This window comes from Melopsittacus undulatus, chromosome 3, assembly GCF_012275295.1.
Source record: "Melopsittacus undulatus isolate bMelUnd1 chromosome 3, bMelUnd1.mat.Z, whole genome shotgun sequence".
NCBI classification, from domain to species: domain Eukaryota; kingdom Metazoa; phylum Chordata; class Aves; order Psittaciformes; family Psittaculidae; genus Melopsittacus; species Melopsittacus undulatus.
In genome coordinates this window covers 107681435-107702732 of record NC_047529.1, presented here as the reverse complement: position 1 = coordinate 107702732, position 21298 = coordinate 107681435, and the positions used below count along the sequence as shown (strand labels likewise).

Below are 21298 nucleotides of genomic sequence, written 5' to 3'. Positions count from 1 at the left end.
CTGCCATAACAGTTGCAGCCCAGTCCACATAGGGATTGTATAAGGTGCAGGAAAAGTTGCTGATGTGGGTGCTTTCTTGTGAGAAGAATCATGTGTGAAACCTGCCATATATTGTGTTTTAAAGAGAAGTCATTTTTGTCTGCTAAATCAGCATCAAGCTCCACAGGAGCTAAACCACAAAAACCCTTTAGTTCTTTCTCAGGAAGCTTCTTTGTGGTGAATCATGCCATGAACAGTGAGAGGATAGCTTTCACCATTCTGTTCTCGGGGCAGTCTGTGCAATTGGTTAGTTACCCTCTTTTAGGAATGGTGTCTCTTTCTTATTCCTTATCTGAGAAAAATAGCATGACTCAGCTGTCAAAATCTTCAGTAAGGGGAAAATTGAAGTTCTCAGTTGAAGATTTTTGGGTTTGTATGTTCCTAAAGTAGGACTTGCAAATATTTGCAAGGATATATGTTAAATTTTCTTACTGGCTTAAAGAATCATAGAATGGTTTGGGTTGGAAAGGACCTCGAGATCGTCCAGTTCCAGTCCCCCTGCCATGGACAGGGTCACCTCACACTAGACCATGTCACCCAAGGCTCTGTCCAGCCTGACCTTGAACACTGCCAGGGATGGAGCATTTGCCACTTCTTTGGGCAGCCAGTTCCAGTGCCTCACCACCCTCACAGTAAAGAACTTCTTTATATCCAGGCTGAACTTCCCCTTTTCTAGTTTGAATCCATTGCCCCTTGTCCTAATGCTGCAATCCCTGATGAAGAGTCCCTCTCCAGCATCCCTGGCAACTTTCAAGTCCTGCACAGGCATTTGTCTAAGAAAACAAATTCTCTATTAAGTTATTAATTTTCCCTTAAAATAATGAGTAAGTATCCAAGCTATGTTATAAAGAAGGCCACCAAATTTTCCTGATACTTAAGCCACCAAAAGCTATATTAATATAAAATTGCAAAATGTGTATGATTCAGTAAACTGCAGTTGGTTTACTTAGAGAGATTAAGAAATCTGGAAGAATGTATTTTCTTTCCAGCAAACTATAAATGAGACTGGGGTTGCTTTAGGTTACTGGGAGGAGTAAATTTGTCTCCTGAATCAACATAATTTTGAAGTTGTGTAGACTACAAAGTTGCTGTGAGTTTTCTTTGGCACAGCCTCAGACTTGTTCTTATTTTGATTTTACACCACTCAATTTCATCAATTTGCATAGTCAAGAAATCTTTCCCTTTTTGTTTTTGCAAGTTTGATGTAGACACAGAGTAGTTGAAACTAGTTATTGCTTAATCTGTAAGAGTTCATTGTTCCTAGTTTTCCTTTTCCCCTTAATCCTACTTGCTGCTGGTCTGAGAATGATTCCTTTTTGTCAAATTAATGACATACCTCTTCCCACTGCATGCATACATTTAACTTATTTCAGATTCTATATAAGAGTCTTCAAAAAACACATATGTTTTGCTTGGAGGATTATCCTGGGAAAATTAATAACATGAGCATCAAGTGTTTCATTGTGCTGGCTTCAGGCAGCATGGTTTGAAAAACATAACTAAACAAGGTGACTTGAAACTTGGGAGTTGAAGAAAGCTGTGAGGAAAGGTGAAGCCACTGAGCAACAACAACACTGTCAGCAGTATGAAGTGCAGCCTGTTAAAGGTTCTAGGTAATACCAAAGTTTACAGTTCATTCTGTTACTGCTTAAAAACCCAAAAGTTCAGTGCTTGCTTGTGCAAGCAAATATTATGTCATTATGTTGTTGATATTTTGAAGGTGATGAATTTTGTATGTTTGAGAATTAGTTAGTTACTCCTAAATTTTGGCATCCAGTTATGAAGAGTAACATTCCCTCCTCCTGTACCTGGAGGATTGCCTGCTCTTGATGAACGAGAAAACCAGTGCTGACGTGGGGCGGTTGTGGGGTTTTTTGTGTTTTTTTCATTTTGAGTTGAGTAGGTTCTGATTTAGCTTTTTTCCTGATGAAGGCTGTTGTTGCTTTTTAAGCAAAAGAAATGTGCAGACATGTGCCTTAGAGACAAGTAGCTGAGTTCAGAGGAGAAGGGGTCTGACAGCATGCCAGGCTGTACTGCTGTTTGTGGGAAACAGAAAACTCTTGGAAGGATGGGAAAAAACCCTCTATCTGCCTAGACCAAGATGTTTACATCAGCACATACCAATCATTTTTTGTTGGGCTGCTCACAGGAAAATATAAATTTATAAAACCCCAACCTTTAAAAGTCAGATTTTAAGAGATTCCAGTGGCAAGACACTTCAGGAGAACTAGACAGGAATGATGACCCTTTCTTCTGTCTTGACAGCTTCACTGGGGAAGGAAGAAGATCAAAACAGCACTCTGCATACTTAGGCCTTTGTGTGCATAGTATATCCTTCGGTGTGTGTATGTAAACACTGCCTGGGGCTTTAATAATGTTTTAGATGTTATTGGTTACAATTAGAAACTGCATCAGGCTGCTCCTTGCTGAAATGTCAGGTTTTTCCTTCTCAGGCCTGAAATAAGCATTTTAGAATTCACTTCCATTAAATCACTGCGACCTCCCCCCCCCCCCCCCCCCCCCCCCCCCGGAAAGATGCTCAGGGCTGGAAAATTATGATGTTCATGATCTTTTTCCTTTTTTTTTGTGTGTGTGTGTTGGTTATTGATATGGAATAACATTAATAGCTTTCATAGACTAAAAGAGTGCTTCTGACTGTAAACACAGCTGGTAAACATGAATCTATGTTTGTTCTTTAGGCACTCTTCAATAGTATTACACATTCACAGAACTATCAAGCCCTTGATCTTGTCATTGAAGAACACTCCAGCTGTTAACCAGAGGCAGTGCCCTAGCTCTTTTGGTTGTGTCAAAGTGAATGCAGTGTAATTAACGGGTGTCTTTCAGTAACTAAGCCTTTTGCACAATAACGCAGCCTTTCATTGAGTGTGCTACCGGCAAGAAATGAAATCCTGAAGCTGGACTTGAAATACATGTATTATCTTATGCCTCTGGCTGCACATACAACAGCAGTTAATGGTGGGGAAAAACTAATTTTTCATGCTGGGCAGCAGCAGCAGTAGAGTCAGCTCTGGGACCCACCAGTTAATCTTTCCTTACAACAGTGCCAAAACCTTTAAAGGTATAAGGGCAGAATCACATTGTAGCTTCGTGCCAGAGGCTGCCTCACATAGGGGAGGTTGCTGTCACCTGAGATATGATACAGTTTGAATACTGACTAGTTTGATGTTAAGGATTGTTACTCCTGCCATTTCTCATTAAAAATCGATACCGATAAGACTTACCAGAGTTTCAGGCTAGTTTTAGCTGGTGAAGTAATAGGAGACTCAAGATTCAAATCAGCGTTGTGGGTTATATATCACTGTAGAGGATTCATCTTTCCATCCTAAAGAAGACTGTGTTGCTCAGTCTTGGGGTACTGTGCACAGGAGAATGTCTAACTCATTATGAATTAAAATGAGATTATAGTCTAATGTAACAATCTGTTTTTATGTTTCAAATCTGCAAGTACCTTAAGGGGACCCAAGTCTGGACTCGAGCCTCAGTTTTTATGTGTGAAGTAATGTTTGAATATTTCAATTCATAAGCAAGTCTAAACAAGTAAATGTGATACCTTTCTGCTTTTGCTCCTTTTTTTATCTGCCCCCATTCCCATCCCCCTGCAACCCCAGATAGCAGCAGTGTCAAGAACAGGGCCAATAATGCACTGCTGCACATACTGGAAGTGACAGCTGCTTCGTCTCTGAATCTGTAGCTAAGCAGGAGCCATGCTTTTAGCTATGCTTTAGTTTAGACATCTGATTGTTGCAGTCCTTCAGCCTGAGCTTTTGCCGTGTTCACAAAGCTGTTACAGCTGATGACACTTTTGAAGATGGTTGAAAGAGGTTTGCATGACACTTCCTTCGAACTGTCTGATCCTGTATTTTCTTTTCTGTTATCACTGTCTTCACACATAGCTGGTTTACTGATGATGAAAGGCATAGAGGATTCAGCCTTAGCATTGCTTTGTCACTGGCCTGCAGGATGAAGATGGTGGTAATTTGTGTGATGTGTTGGTTTGTAACCAGATGCACACAGAAATAAACTTCTGTGTGCTTAATACTGAAGACGTATTTGAAAAGGAAGAGGCAGAATGAGATAGCTGGGGAATGGTTGTTAAAATGTATTGACTGTTAAACTTTTCAGTATTTGGAATGGTACTCTAGTGGTCAGATTTAGTTTGGATAGGCAGCTCTGAGTCTGTGGCATATTCATAGACATTTTGGGAAAGATGCTGAGCTTTTTGTACCCAGAGAAGCCTGAACTGTGGAAATGTTCAGTGTAAATTTCCCTCCCTTTTTCCTAAAACTATTCCATCGTAGCTTTTATTACAGCTAAACAGAAGTGCAGTATTCTTGGAAAAGGACTATGTCAACTTTCGTAATATTCCATAGGCCTGTTGGCATCTAATGTTTCAGAAGCAAGGAGAGGGAGGGGAGCTTGTGTTTGTTTATGTCTCTAGAAAATGTGGATTTCACTGTTCCCCTGCCTCTGACATAGACATGATGAAAGAACTCATTGAACTTCATGTTTCATAAAAAATGGAAACAATGTGTTGTGCTTTAACTTATTTATCTTTCTCTTTTTCAGGTTGCAGTAGTAAAACTGAAGAATGCAGATAAAGTTTTTGCCATGAAGATACTTAATAAGTGGGAGATGCTGAAGAGAGCTGAAGTAAGATGACAGTAATGTTTTCTATAATCGTGCCTCTTCTTACTCTGTTGAATTATTACTTCTCTTTCCACAAGGCTGAATACAGAGGGATTGAGGAGGTGCTTCACTACTTTCTAACAACATGAAGCTTAATATAAGCTTAAAGTAGTTCATCAGAAGGGTTAAATGGCATAGAATCTTGACTGAGGTGGGGCTGGATGGTTTAGATATCATACCTTTTCTTTAATTGCCCCAGAATTACTGACTGTATGAGCAACCTTTTAATGCATTTATTCCAGTTAGGAATGTCTTTAGCAAGTATTTTCCATGGTGAAAAGATAATTATTGAGCTATGAAAAGGTAATTACTGAGCTATAGCTCAACAAACCTGTTAGTTTATCATTAGTTCGAACTTCGTCAAGGTCCAGTTTGTAGACTGAAAAATCAGAGAGATAAAAGTTTCAAATTAATTTGAGTGTATGTTTCCAAAAAATGCCCATTTGCAGAAAGTAGTGATGAAAAGTTCCCAATTCAAGCTTGAGCCACTTCTGTGTATTGAAAAAGATTGAAAGCTCTTTCACCAGCCCTGCTTTGCCTTGGGCTCCTACTTCCATTAAAAGACTCTTCGTAAAATCATGGATACCTTTCTCTGGATTCCTTTGGAGAGGAACTTTAGAAACGCAGTCTATACTTGAAGACCTGCATATGAATTTTAAACAGAACATGTATCTAACTCTTTAAATCACTTTGAAATTCTTCATCTAGGCATACTAAAAATAAACTGCCTAAAAAAATAGGCTCACAAAAATATACTTCAGTGCCTTACACATATAAAGTTGCTTTGGCCATTGGGTTTTCTTTAGTTTGGGCTGTACAAACACTATCTTGGTGTCTCTTCCAACTTGTCTGGTTGAATTATCTCTAACCTCAGTTTTTATTTAAGACTCTTTCATTGCTACTCTGACTGCCTTGCTCTTCAGTTGCTTCCAGTTTTAATTCTGATTTCCGCATTTATGTTTTAATTAAAACTTGTTAGGAAATGAGATCAATGGGAAACCATCACACATCAAAAAAAGAAAATGTGGATCCAGGCAAATTAAAGCCAATTTCTGATGTGTGCACATCCTGCCTCTTTTAATGAAAATGTTATCACAGTAAGAATTATAAATGGCATGCAGACTGTGGTTAGACGTACACAATGTGCTTCCTCTTTATCCAGAAGTTACTCAGATACTGAGCAATCTGGCATTAGGCTTGATACAAAGAGGTATTTCGCTCCAAGACACATGCCATTCCTGCCGGTTTGATTATATCAGTGAAAAAGAGAAAAGACTAGAAATTAAGTTCCACTTTATTTTTAAATGTACCCTTTTAAAGTCAGTTAAAAAACTATTTCTTTCCATTAAAATACAGTTATAAATAGGTTTGAAAGGTTTTTCTCTATGCAAGGTATTAAAAATACCCTTCCCATGGGTCCAGCTGAGTTTCTGAAAGCCTGAACTGTTAGCCTAAAAAGAATTACAGCTATGTTTTTCCATGTATTTGTAACCCATGGGTATACAGTGGAAAGAGAACCACCTGAAGGGAAAATGCATTGTGAAGCATGACCTTCAACAATTGTAACCTGTGGTTTTAAAGCATTGCTGAATGCATCTCACTTGTTACTCCTGCTGAGGAAAATGACCCATTTTGGCTCTGTTAACAATGTACTGCACCAACACTGAAATGCACAGGAAAATCATACAGAACAGAAATGCAAGCCAAGCATATAGGTAGACCTGTACATAAGTGGCAGAAATAGTTGTTCATGTATCCCTATATCAACTCTGGGAAGCAGGAGTCATTTGTAAAAGCAGAAAGGGAGTTTGTACGCAAAGAGCATTGTGGGTGCTAGACTAAGGTTGGTGACTGCAAGCTCTGTGAGTAACTAGATGCAAAAACTTTGTTAAACAAAAATTATAAAGGATGCAAGGTCAGTGTTCTCTTCATATTATAAAGAGCATAAGTTTTCTGCATACTTGCCACTGTTGAAAACTCAGAGATGTAGGAACATTACTGATATAAGGAGTACCTGAAAGTGTGTGACAGCTTCTGTTACACTCCAAAACCTGTTACCCTGAGTGTTGACAATCACTTGGAGCTACATATGTGCCATAGTGGTGCCAGATGAGGCTCAGGAGAGACCAAGACAAGTATTTATGCGGCATGGAAGCAGTCAGCACTCCTGGAGGGTGCTAACTCTGAGCTATAGTGACATGAGCATCAAACAGCTAAGCGGCCCAAATTCTTTGGTGGTTGAGAGCCATGATAACAGTATAGATACTACCATAGCACTGAGGGGATCAGATGTCCTCTGCCAACAGTCAAGAGGAGTGTCCCTAGGGAAGATGAAGTGTGATGCTGAAATAATGAAAGGCACAGAAAAAAGGCTTCCCTTAAATGAAACAAACCTGAATTGAGCTGTTACATTAATGATAAGAACCACTGCAGTTGTGTTTTTTATTTTTTAGTTTCTTTTCTCCATGAATTACTGTAAAGCTCCATAATCACTTAGACTTTTTGGCTTTTACTGCCTCAGCTGTGATCTGAGGTAATAGCTGTTGATGTCAGTTCTAGGCATACTGCCTGGAGGTGTATGTCTCAAGGAATGCATTGTCTTTTGTTAAATCATGGCAAACCCAAGTGAAATTCTGTAAACTCTCTAGTAACTAATCCTGTGAACAGTGTCATAACAAATAGAGAAACTACGTGTCATTCATCCTCATGAACACAAGAATTCATAGTGTCTGTCTCTGAAATACATCAAGAGTTTACAAACAGGGAAAGAAAAAAAATTGGTCTGAAGCATAGAGGAGCTTTTCTTCCTTCTGAAGATGATCCTTTCTTCTTCTCCCACCCACAAGTCCATTTGTGATTTAATAATCTTGGAGGTTATTTGTTAAAAGTATGTTTTGTTATTTTCTCAAATCCCACTCATTGAATTCATGATTCATCTTGTGTGTTATGCTATGATTATAATATATCATCTCTCTTTTTCCTGGTCTGCATTATTCTTACTCACTGTATTCACCAAAACAAGGCTCCGTATGGTTTATTTGCTTGGACGAGGGAGTTTTCTGCTCTGGTTTTACTGCATGTGTTGCTGCTGACCTCAGTCTAAACTGGTATTTTGTGTCTCATTCTTCACTCTCCAAATCTCAGAGCCAGCACAAACCATGTCAGAGTTCTGGTATTTGCCTATTGTTTTTGGAAATGAAATTGAAAAAGTGAAAAATAAAAAGCTTGGATTTCATTTAAATTTAGCTGTCTCCTAAGATGGAAGAGACAGAGCATGGTGCAAATAGATGAAACATCTTTGTGAAGTAGCAGAGTGTGCTGGAAGAGATTATGTTCTATGTTTTTCTCAAACTCTCCATCTGCCTTCTAATAGAGCCCAGACAATTATTATTCTTTCTTTTACACTATCTTCTAGACCTTTCTCTGAACAAAATTTCATGTTGGCTTTGCCATTTGGTACCTGTTATTTAATTTTGTTTTCTTTCAACATTTGATTCAGAACATTTATCATATTTTTTCCTTTAATTTCTTTTTAGCTTCTCATTGGTCAGTTTCTTCTCTCATACTGCAGTGCTGCTTTTGCTGAGGTTTTTTATTCACTTCTTGGGGCAGATTGCTAGATGTCCATTGAATTAACTGCCTTGCTGCTTTCCAGTTGATTATTCTCTTTGCATCTTCTTTTGTTTTCATACAAACCTGTGTTCTCTTCCTTCACTTAGGCATTCCTTAGCATTTCTTGGCAGTCTTGTGCCTCCTCTGTTCCACTTGCTATGAAAGCACTTTTTGCCTCTTGTGTTTCTTTGCAGCCTACTGAGAGCAGGTCCTTCTAGGTGTCTTACCAACAGCTTCTGGCTGGGAAGAGCAGTATTCAATTCTGTCCTGCTTTTCCTGAGCAAGAAGTGTGGAGAAAACCCCAACTCCTGTATGATCATCCAATAAAACTCCTTGATGATCCAACAAAAAGCGTGTTCTACATGGGAGTTACAGGCAGTTTCTTTCAAAAGTGAAATGCTTCTTTCTCATGTGAAAATTAAACTCATGTGAAAATAAACATATAAAACTATGCTAACAGCGTAACAGATAAAACAACGATATAAGACTCCAGATTTCTTTAGCTCCTTTTGCAGGTACAATTATATAATGCTATTTTTGCTTGTTTTTTTCAATCTTATATTGCTGTTCTGTCATTATTGATACTTGATATCAATATCTATGTGTACAAATAAGGTAAGATTTTGACTTGGTATTTTTAGGCCACGGGAATCAACAGCTTATTTCTCCCTTCACATGACTTAACTATATAGAGAAGTACAACTCTTTACATTAGAAGAAGGTGGACTTACCTGGTACCTAGTTTTTAATAGATTTTGGCATGTTTGGAGAGTGTAATAAATGACTTTTTAACTGAGAGTCAGATTTGATTTTTTTTCTCCCCAAATATAATGTTAAAACATAGTAAACTTGCAAAATATGTTTATTTTACTTAAAACCTGTCTTTATTTTTCTTCCATTCAGACAGCCTGCTTTCGAGAAGAGAGAGATGTGTTAGTGAATGGGGATAACCAATGGATCACAACATTACATTATGCATTCCAGGATGAAAACTATTTAGTGAGTATTGCTTTTATTTCTCTGTGGATGGAAGTACAGATTCTACCTCGTTGTTTGAGACAGAAATATAGTTTATTTGTTAATTATGTGTTTTGCACCATACAGACCAGGTGAGGACCTATGATTTTGTGCATAAGATTCTGAAGAGTGGAGAATGGTCATAAACCTTTAAAGTCTTGCTATAAATATCTCAGAAATGCAGGTTTTGCATTTGTGGATTAACCTTGGCCTATCTGCATCTTACTTCTTAAAATTCTTCACTCCAGTTTAATTCAGATTCATAAAAATGAAAGTGCATTTAACTAAGACAAGTTTTTTATTTGACTTTAGCTTTTGTGTTTAACATTGTATGTCACTATTTTACAAGTGAAATAGGGAGTATACCTGTTTTAAAACCACAGTCCATTTTGATTAGTCTTTGCTTTTTTTTGAGAACATAAACCCAGCTAAGGTGTCATAAAGCAGCAAAAGCAACTTGCAGCATGGAATAATTCCACTAAATGTTCATAAAAAAGAGCTGGAGGATGTAAATGTAGATTAAAGAATCTTTTAAATATGTTACTTAGTTTTCAAGTATTTTAAGAGACTTGCAAGAAGAAGCTAGTATGAGGAAAACGTGCCAGTTTTCCATGAAATCTTTCCAATTTCATACGTATTTTGATTGTGATACAGTTTTGGTAGTGTTCATGCCTGGAAAAATAAACAACACATAGATTTTGCTTATTTGGGGTTTATTTCCCAGTGCTTTCAATTTCTATATCATTAGTAAATTCTAAGGTTTTCTTAAAAGTCTGCTCTGAAGTCAGAATCTTTTTTCCTCAGTATGTCCAATAAAGTAAGTGCTCTACATGGAATTCTTGCAGCATGGCAGTGCTTTTTTGCCATTATATTACTTCTGTCAGCTCAGGCACTTGGTGATCCATGGATTTTGGTGGAGTTTATATAGAAACAGGGCTCTGCATCTGTGACTATTGGCTTAAATACCTCTCAGCCAGCTTCATGCTTTGTTAATGTGGACAGTAAAAATAACCTTATATCTTGTGTAATTCTGATCTTACTGTTAACACTATTTCAAAGAAAATATTATATGTTCTGCAGCAGTCTGCTAGAACTTGTTATAATCTTGCCAGTTTCCTTATTTTCACTAAGCACAGAGCAGCTTCTGTTCTTTATCTTTGATGGTCTGTGCACAGGAGCTAGTTTTGCAGCCTGCTGGGAAATATATCAGTAATGCTGTTTTTCCATCATCATAGTGTGAATGTATCACTAGTTCTGTGTGTGCTTTCTGTTAAAATTAGATATTACAGAAGTGGCCTTTAAAAGAAAATCTGAGTACTTTGAACAGTAGGTGTGGTTAAGCAGTGGATGTTGTTTACCTTGACTTCATTATTGCCTCTGACACCTTCTGCTGTAACACCCTCATAGACAAGCTGATAGAGTATGTATTAGGTAAGGATCAGTGAGGTAGACTGAAAAGTGGACCAAGGGGGTTGTGATCAATGACACAACATCCAGCTGGAGAAAGTCAGTGGTGGTGTACCCCCAGTGGTGGGGCTGACATCTTCATTAATGATCTGGGCAGTGGGTTGGAGTGCACCCTCAGCAGGTTTGCACATGATAAAAACCAGGGAGAAGTGGCCAATAGGCCAGATGGCTGTGCCATCATGCAGATTGACCTCGACAGACTGGAAAACTGGGCAGAGAGAAATGCAATGTTCTGCATTGGGGTGGAATAAAATAAACCCAGTACACTGTGGGGACCAACCTGGCTGGAAAGCATCTTTGCTTGAGGTCTTGGTAGATAACAAGATGACCATAAGCCAGTGATGCACCCTTGAAGTAAGAAAAGGCCAAGAGCATTCTGGACTGAAAGGAAAAGTGCTGCCATCAGGTGCTTCCTCTCTGCTCCGCCCTGGTGCAGCTGCATCTGAACTAACATGTCCAGTTTTGGGATCTGCAGTGCAAAAGAGAGATGGAGCTACTAGAGCAAGTCCAGTGCAAGCCCTGAAAGATGATTAAGGTACTGGAGCACCTTTTGTGTAAGGAAAGGCTTAGAGAGCTGTGATTCTTCAGCCCAGAGAAGTGAAGCATTCTGGGGAGGTTGTCAGCAATGTGCATAAATGCCTAATGGAAGGGAGTGAAGATCAAGGGAACTGGATTCCTCTCTACAGTGCCCAGTGACAGGACAGGAGACCACAGGCACAAACTTTGAAAAGCATGTTTTTTTTTTTCTGAACACAAGAAAACATTTTTGTACCATGAGGGTAGTCAAACACCGGAACATTACCTGGAGGAGTTGTAGAGTCCTCTTCCTTAGAGATACTCAAATATCAACTGGACACAGTCTTCTTAGAATCATAGGGTCATAGAATAGTTAAGGTTCTGGTGTGTGGGAAGGTACACCTCACACTAAACCATGTCACTTAAGGCTCTGTCCAGCCCAGCCTTGAACCCCCCCAGGGATGGAGCATTCACAACTTCCTTGGGTAACCCATTCCAATGCCTCACCACCCTCAAAGTAAAGGACTTGCTCCTTATATCCAGTCTAAACTTCCCCTGTTCAAGTCTTACCCCATTACCCCTTGTCCTGTCATTGCAGTCCCTAATGAAGAGTCCTTCCCCAGCATCCTTATAGGCCCCCTTCAGATACTGGAATGCTGCTATGAGGTCTCCACGCAGCCTTCTCTTCTCCAGGCTGAACAGCCCCAACTTTCTCAGCCTGTCTTCATATGGGAGGTGCTCCAGTCCCCTGATCATCCTCATGGCCTCCTCTGGACTTGTTCCAACAGTTCCATGTCCTTTTTATGTTGAGGACACCAGAACTAAACACAATGCTCCAAGTGAGGTCTCACAAGAGCAGAGTAGAGGGGCAGGATCACCTCCTTTGACCTGCTGGTCACACTCCTTTTGATGCAGACCAGGTTGGCTTTCTGGGCTGCAAGCGCACGCTGCCAGCTCATCAGCCTGTTCTAGCTCACCCTACTTGAGCAGATGAGGTTGGAGCAGATGATCTCAAGAGGCATTTTCCAGCTTAAGCAAGCCTGTGATCTGCAATTAAATGCCCATGTTAAACTACTAGCTAGTTAGTAGTTAGCATGCATGCTAGCTAGCATGTAGAGGCCTTAGATCTTTCTCTTGGAAGGATGGTTCTGTTGTGCAGTAATATTTTGAGAAGTATTTAAGGCTTGAATAGGTCTGGATGATTGTTTTCATTCAGAAAGTATTTCGAAAGCCTTAAAATAAACCCAACCACCAAACCCAGCCTGTTTTTCTTTAAATGGCATGGATGTTTGGATAGGTTGCTATGCATTGACTGAATTGTGTAATAACAATATAGTTAAACTTTGCTTTGACTCATATGCATGTATTTAACTTCAAGTGCATGGCTCAGGATTGTGAGTTACAGTTTAAGCATTGGCATATTTAAGGAGTTGAAGGTTTCCTTGTCATTAGGCTACTGTGTTGCTCTTGTAAAATGGAAGGAGCAGAGTCTTGTGGTGTTAGAGCAGAATTTCATTAGTTTGATATATCCAGTATCAGATTTGTACTGGTTTTGGAAATGCTGAAGAATGAATACAGAGATCCCACATCAGTAATGAGAGTCTTGAGGTTTTTCCAATATACTTACAAAGCAATAAGCTAAGCTCCTGCAGATTTATATATGATGTATCAGTTAATAATTGTTATATTGAGTGACAGAGGCTTTATGTATTTTCTAAAGCTCTAAAACATGAGAAGTTAATAGTGTAGCTCCTGTTCCAGAGGGAGCATAGAAGCACCACTGAGTAGAAGATACTTGTCTTGTATAAGACTTGTGAGCATAATTCCAGAAGTTTACTTTTCATGTCACAAAGCAACATATGAAAATTTGATTATCATCACATTTAAATGTTGTGGAACTACATTTTGTGCTTTCTTCATGCACTTGGAATTAGTGAGGATGCCCAGGTTTTTCTCTAGCTAATTGTTGAATTCTTTGTTCATCACCTTTATCATTATGGAAAGTATACGGGAAAAGAAGCAGAGGTGAGATCTCTGCCTGACTCACATCTTCCTTACGGCTGGTAGAATCTTGAAGAATTTTTTCCATCTAATCGTAATTTATTTTCCTGAAGATGGGAAAGACTTAAATAAATGAGGAGAAGTAACTACAAAATGTCCCTTTAAGTTACTTTACCAAAATGGTAAAGAATCAAATTGGGATATGCATTTATTGCATCTTTGATATTTTTTGTTATTTGTCATTCATTGTACACTACTGCTAAGAGTCACTGCTTCAGATGTGGATATATGCTGCGTTCCTGGAAGCAGAGCTTTGAGCTCTACGCAAAAGTTTTCAGGTCCTATATATATTGTAGTAGGAAGTTATTCTAATTAGTCTGTCCACTGTGATGTTTGAAAGTAATGTCAGAGCAGTGGGTGTTAAATGAGATTGCTTATAATTAGTTTGTTAGTTATAATTAGTTCAGTTATTTTTTCTTTACCCCATTTGCCCTTCCAGTTGCTGTTCCACAATTAAAACAACCAAAACTGAGCTCAAAAGTGTTTCACACTTTTCTTTCCCTGGTCATTTTGACCATGTCTCCAGAGGAAGAGGCATTTTTTTTTGTCATAATACAGAAAAACAGAGAAGAGTTCTGATCTCTTTAAAGCCTTTGCCTCTGATTCAGTGGCAAGCAGGGTTTATGTTTCATTAATAAATCAGAAACAAAACATTTTTCTCCATCATTTCAATTAGAGAAAGTGGCACCTTCCATTGTATGTTGGCAATGTCAACAGTATCTGGAATTGGATTGTGAGCCACTGGAAGGTTCTCAATCTTTGCCTTCGTCTAGTAGTATAAAAAATTTACACTTCAAAATACTCAGTTTAATGGGAAAAGAAGATGGTAGGAAAATAGGAATAGGAAGCCTGGAATGTTAGGGCCCTTAATTGAGATCCCAGGTTAACACAATTGGTTTCATTTTTATAGGTCTGTGCTTTAATCTTTTATGCCTTTTGCAATTCTATTAGAGTGTATTGCTTTTATAAGGGAATTCAGAGTATCTAAATATTCTTTGTTTGATGGTGGGAGAGTGGGTGAAGCTGAAACTATTTTGTCACAAGGCTCACTGTATTTGCAGAGGTATAAATATGAAACATGCAAGAAGGTTAAATACTGAATTGAGGCTGAGCCAGCTACTGTTTTCAGAACAGCTGAGCATCTTGGTTAGCTTTCTTTAATGACCAGAATAATTTTTACAGTAAATTAGTTTTTATGCTTAAATTGGAGTGAAAAAGTAAAAACTGTTTTGTGTCCCTTCCTCCCCTTCCTCTTTTTTTTCTTACAATTGTCACTCCACAGTACCTGGTTATGGATTACTATGTTGGAGGAGACCTGCTTACGTTGCTCAGCAAGTTTGAGGACAGATTACCTGAAGACATGGCTCGTTTTTATTTGGCTGAAATGGTGATAGCTATTGATTCCGTTCATCAGTTACATTACGTTCATAGGTAAGTAATTTGAGCCCCAAATTCCTTTTGGAGTTACGGGTTGTTACTTGATGGAGTGAATGTTAAAGAGTTTAAGCTAGTAACAAGTATTTGCTGTAATAATAAGCACAATAGAACTGACCTGCCTTCATCTTGTGGTTATTGAGAACTGTTGCTAACCTTGTACCAGGTGGTCAAAGACATGAATGAGTATCCAAATACATCTGATGAAATCTTGCACATGGGTGTGCTTCAAAGTTAATGATTCATAATTTATAAAAGTTAAACTGGAAACCTGTCTGTGAAACATGATCAACATTGAACAGGTTTATTGAAAGGTCAGATTCTGTGTCTTGATTTGTTCAGTCTATATGGAGGTTGAAAACAGACCTATGTGTGGTCTGCTTTGGATTTTTTTCACCATTTTCTTTTGGATTTGATGAAGTCATCTTTAAAATGAAGTGATTTGCTAAATAAATGAAAGTACTTAAATTGTGGTACTTTATACCTTAGTATCTAAGAAGATACATATATATTCTCTTCAAAGGAAAGTGTTAAGTCAATTGTGTCTGTCTTTTTTGGAGACCATGGCTGTTTTTTTTTCCCCACAAACCTAGTGTCCCCTTTTCTTCACTGTATCATTCTCTACTGAATTCCCTGGTAGTCTTGTGTGCAGAGGAAAAGATTACATTACAAGAGGCAGAATTTTCAAGTGCACTCAGTAGATGCACTTTGCTCTGACAGAAATCAGGAGGAAAGCTCCCAGCTGTTTAAGTTGAATCATGGTGTTGGTATCATGAACTTGTTTGATATGTCTTTATTGCCCTTCATTATTAGCATCTATACTGGCCATTCTTTCTTTTACTGTGCCTTCTTGGCTGCTTTCCTCCCGAAAAGGGTGTTGGATTCTTTTGGTCCAAAAGGTGTGCTGTCATTTGTTTTGGTTTGTTACTGGGCTGTGTTTTGTTTCCTTTGAGATTGTGGTTTTTCATGAAAGAGCTGTTGCTACAAGTGCTTTAAGTGGGGTGGTGCTAAGCTGCAAATTGCTCTTCCGGCATATTTCAAAGTGTTTTTGAAGAGCTGTGTCTACCTGCCCCAAAAGAGTTCTTTGTGATAACACCTTGTGGAAAAACCCAAGCAGAGTGTTGCTTGAATTTCAAAGATTTCAGCTGTGTAATTTCTGAGAAACTCCTTGTTTGCTTAGGACCTGATGTGAAAGGCTTTTGTATTCAGTTCAGTTGGGATCTAACCAACTTGTATTGTGGTGATATCTCCTGTTACCAGGTGGGGAGCACTTCAGGTACTACATAAACTGCTGTATTTTAGCCATTGAGTCTGCATATAGGATAGTAACTCTTCCTAGAAAAACAGATAAAAACCTGTGTAATCCAGCACTGCTAGCATGTGATACACAACAGATGTCATGTCTGCATCCTCGAATAGTTGGTGTCCCTAAGAGGAAATAGGTGTTGGTGGAAAATTTTGGGTGAAAATGAAGTAACATTGCAGTTCAAAATATTGTACTAATTAGTATGCTTCCGTGTTCCTATGAATGTTAGAAAGCCCTTATGCATTCCCAGCTCCTTTGTTGATAGATTTTTGGCTTTACCAGTGATGTTCCCATATTGATAAAGCTCTAAATGCCACTTTGGCATTTTATCATCAGCAGTGCTCTAATGCAGTGCCTGTTTATAAGGGAGTGTTTTGCAAAGATTAAAACTGAAAAGAGTGTATGTTAAATGATCAGCCTTTGACATAAGACCCATTCCACTGTTAGTTTTATTAGGATGCTTGCAACTGGTACAGCAGAAGAATGGAAAAGAAAAACATAATCTAAATGCCACTAATGTGCTTTTCCTGTATGTTTAACTATGGTGGCCACATCCTTTCTGGGAGTGTGTTGTACACAGTGGAGAACACAGGAAGAGGAAAATACTACTAAGAGGTGGATAATGTGACAGCTGTAGTAGTGATATTTCAGATGAGTTGCCAGTATGTGTCGGTATTTGGGCAGAGTTCTAGATAGTGAACTAGAAACATGGTTTAGGTATGTAGTGCTCAAGGGGTTTTTTCATACAAGGAGACAGCAGATTTTTTTTATTTGGTTTTTTTTAGTGCCCCAGTTCTTTCAGAATAAACTTTCACATTAACCATACAAAGTGTTGTACTTCATCAATAATTTGCTTTTTCTCAGAATGGTTTTGTACCTTCAGAAATTGGTATTTCTATTCTGAGTGTGTCATTCCTCTTGCTCTCTTCTATCACTGACCACTTTTTTTGTTGTCAGTTAGTTTTGATTGGGATTGATACTGGTTGCAGTTGTAGTTCATGTGCAGACCACTGCCATGTCAAATGCAAGTCACTTTGGGAAAGAAGTACATTGGCCAAGGCTGTGAAAAGATCAAATACAAGCAGCTTCAGCATGTGTTAAATGAAATTGCTATGTCTGTGTTTCAGGTTTAGGAGTTCCAAATTTGAATGCCGTTTCTGCAGTAGCGTTGTGTGGCTACAGGATGAATTTATAATGGGAAGTAGCATTGTGCAGAGAAGTTCATGATGTTTTCAAAGCTGTGTGCTGAACCTCCTGAATTGAAGCAGGAGAGAAGTTGCTAGCTGAAAATAACATCAGGACTAATAGGTTTAGGATTATTTTTTCCCCTGGTTTTAATCCACTTTTATAGTTGAAATAAATGCAATGTAATATTTTGAGATAACATCAATCACAACATTAAACTTTTAACTGTTCTGTTCTTATCAATTAATTAATGATGATGTGGTGTTTTATCTGATAGTTAAATTATGGCTCAGAGTGTTTATAAAATGACATTTTCTTTAACGTGTATCTTAGCCTTTGCTGTTGTTACAAATAAACCAGCACTGGCATTACCGAATGACATTGGCACCTCCAAGACTGGCTTTAGAAAGAGAACTTCATCTATGTTACGCAGATGTGCAGCAGTTCACAATGAGGAAGAAAATACAGCTGTATGTCTCACAAATGCATTACTTCCTTGGGAGTCCTATAAAGCTTTCACTTGCTCTTCCAGCTTAAATCGGTACTAATGAAGTGCTCCTTGCTTGTAGGCCAAGGTTAAATATTGTCTTGTGCCAGTTTTTTTTGCAAACTGTAGTATCATACAGGGTAAGGCTTTACATTTATTAGGTATTAACATCAATCTATGTTTTGGTTTTATAGATTTGTAGCAACTTGGTTTTGGTTTGGTTTTGTTTTTTTCTCCTGACAAAAACCTATACATGCATTAACACTAATTCCAGTTTCAAGGTTGTATTGTTACTTAATTCCTTATGGCATATGTTGAAAGCTTATATTTACATGCATTATCAAATATCCTGGTGTGGACTGGAGGAGAGCTCTTATAGGCTTAAGCTGGGTACCTGCACTTTATTATGCATATTGCTGTGCCTCAAACAGATACAATTTGGGTTGCCTACATGAAGATTAACTCCTTAATTATTTTACCGGTGAGCCAGGTTTTTTCTCCATTTTATGTGAGGTGGAAATTGAGGTTTGAAATGCTTGGTCTAAATCCTTGTAAGTAAAAAGAGACCTCAGCAGGTCTGGTTGCCACTGGAAGAAATGTCCCTTGGGACTGCAGAAGAAACACCTGCCCCCTGCCCCCCCAGCTTATACTGGGCATGGGCACAGTTAGTGTGTCGGAGTGGCTTTGCACATTGTGTCTGTGCTGCTGCCTTTTGTGCTGGCTTCTGAGGCAGCCTGTGCATTAGTGAGGCTGCAGCTAAGTCTGCCTCTGCCCTAAATTTAATTTGGGACATTCCGTTTTCTTTTGAATAGTGCAGAATTATAAGTGTTAATGTGCTTAAGTCATTTTCATCTCGACTTTCTTTCCTCTATCTGTTTGTTCTGAGCAGGACTGCACAGTGCTTCAGTGCAGAGTGAATTTGCAGTGTTCACCATTTAGGCTCACGATCCTCCAGACCACTGCAAAAATATTCATGTAAAATAGGTTTCATATATTGGCACACACCCACGTTAAACATAAAATGTAAAATTCTATTGAATGGTAAAACAATCCTCACTTACCATCTTGCTAAGAAAATATTTTGGAAGGATTATGAAACACCTATGTTAATTATTATTTTTGTTGGTTAAATTTATGGGAGGATACTTAAGGCTACAGGGCAAGCTCTCAAGTTACCTACATTTCAGATGTTGTCTTTTGCATGTGAAAAGATAGGCATGCAAAGCAGAAACACACCTACTGACATAAGGTATGCAAGATGACTGTTGGCTTGAACACTGTGCTTCTGGGTTTCTAGTTGCCGCTGTCTTTTAGTCTGAAGGGTGTTAGCATTCTACACCACCAGCTGTATTTTTTCCTTTGACTTTTCTCTTTCCACTTCCTTCATCGACTTCTGAAATTGAAGTTGGGATTCACTGGAACATTTGAGCTCTTAAAATGTAGAGCAGCAGAATTCTCTGTGGAAGTGACATCCTTTCTGAGAAATATTGAACATAAGGGAATAAATCTGTTAGAGGGATAAAAGACTTGTCTATTCCCTATCAAGCCAACCTCTTTGCTTGTAACAAGAAGGTACCATTTGTTCTCAGTAAAAATCATCTTAGGGACAGCCCTGAAATATTTACTGCAGTTAGCAGGCAGCTGAAATCCGGGATTCTTTGTAGGATCTGTTTCACTTTCAAGTATAAGTTTCAGTGCCAGCGTATCCATTTTTGACTTGCTGAATAAGTGGTTTTCTGTCTTCTGGGTGTATCCCATCTTTCCTGATCATTAATTTGCTTAAGTGGAAAATTTGGGGGTGGAAGGCCCATCTAGGGAGTTAGCTCCGCTGCGCGGTATGTCTGAGTTGAGTTGGCACAAGGATGAGCCAAGTGCTCTGGCCTTTGGTAAAGTGAACTGTAATTGTGGGTTTGAAAGAAAGCAACAATGTACTTTAAATGTTTACCAAACTTTGCAACAGACAGAATGTCAAACACACACATGAGGATGTCCTCACAAAGTGCTGAGAGTGAAGGAAACAGGGCTAGAAAAATAAGGAAAAATAACATCAGCTTATTTTGATAGTCTACTGAAAATGTATTGCTTTGACATGTTGCATGGTTTAGTTTTACATGGAAAACTGTGGGACAGAAAGTTATTTTAGTGAGTATTTGGTAAATGAGTGCTTCCTTACGAGGTATTCCTTTACAGAGGTAGAAGAGCTCTGTGAGCTCAGGCTCTATGTTTCCTCTCCATTTTTCCAGTGAGGAGGGCCTGGAACAAAGGTCATCTTTCCAAACCCTAGGCTTTCATTTTGCCCTGTGAAGCCTGTATGTTACAAATGCTGCAGCTGCTCCCATAGTACCCCCTCAGGGCTGCATCTGACCTGCAGTGAGGATTCTGTGAGATTAATGCTTTTTGATTACAATTTGTTGTAGGATTTCCAAAGGAGCCTGCAATGACCTAGAAGTATTTCAAAATGGAAGACCCATATATGCGTGGAATGGCAAGAGCTAGTGGATCAGTGTCTGGGCTATCATGTAGAAGGCAGATGGTTTCTTTTTCTAGGAAGTATTGTGTATAGTTGAGGCTGTTAATTTAAGTGGGAGCTGTGCAGTGGGTGTCTGAACTAGCACAGACCTATACTCTGTGTTATTCAAGCTGAAGGAATTCAGAAACCCTAACTCCAATGCCTTAAACCATAGTAGCCTTGAGCAGTCCTTTCAGCAGAGGTGCTTTTGCAGATGTATCCTTCAGCCTTTTTTCTCCCATTGTTCCTCTCTCCCAGAGCCCTAGGCTCCAAACATCCCTTCTGCCCTGCTGAAGCAAATGTTGGTGGGTCTGTGCAGTGAACTGAAAGAGGACAACAGTCCAAGTTAGAAGTAACTTTACATTTTAACTAACCTGGGTCAATTTCTCAGTCTGATTGAGAAGAACAGGATTACAGAATGCTTTGGGCTGGAAGGGACCTCAAAGATGGTCCAGTTCAACCCTCCTACCACTGGTAGGGAGCACCTTCAACTAGGCCAGGTTGCTGAAAGTCCCCTTCAGCCTGGCCTTGAGCACTGCCATGGACAGGGCAGTCATGGCTTTCCTGGGGCCTCACCACCCTCATAGTAAAGAACTTCTTCCTAATATCTTATCTGAGTCTACCCTGTTTTAGCTTAAAATCTTTCCCCCTTGTCCTGTTCTCTATTTGCCCTGGTAAAAAGTCACTCTTCAGATTTCTAGTGGGCCCTCTTTGGGAGGAAATAGATTTAACATGGTTTTTCTACTATGTTCATCACATTCTGCGTGTTTTTTCCCTACATCTGTTGAGAGATGCCTGTGATACCCAATTATATATTCAACTGAGATACCTGATTATTTATTCAACTCTCTTATTTTAAAGAAAAAGGGATGCCGGAGGCAGATGAGGATATAGATGGGTATCTTAAATGTTGTTATCCACAATACCCTCAGAAATAAGTGCTTCTCCTTTCCTG

At 38.9% G+C, this 21298-nt stretch overlaps 1 protein-coding gene across 1 annotated transcript in view; it reads left to right on the top strand.

Annotated features, from left to right (window-relative positions):
* The window catches only part of CDC42BPA (CDC42 binding protein kinase alpha), a 181523-nt gene that overhangs the window by 58137 nt on the left and 102088 nt on the right, over window positions 1-21298 (top strand). Inside the window, exons 4-6 of the mRNA XM_034060359.1 lie at window positions 4630-4713; window positions 9265-9360; window positions 14705-14853. Of these exons, the coding sequence (XP_033916250.1) occupies window positions 4630-4713; window positions 9265-9360; window positions 14705-14853 (329 nt within the window). The remainder of the gene's footprint in view (window positions 1-4629; window positions 4714-9264; window positions 9361-14704; window positions 14854-21298) is intronic.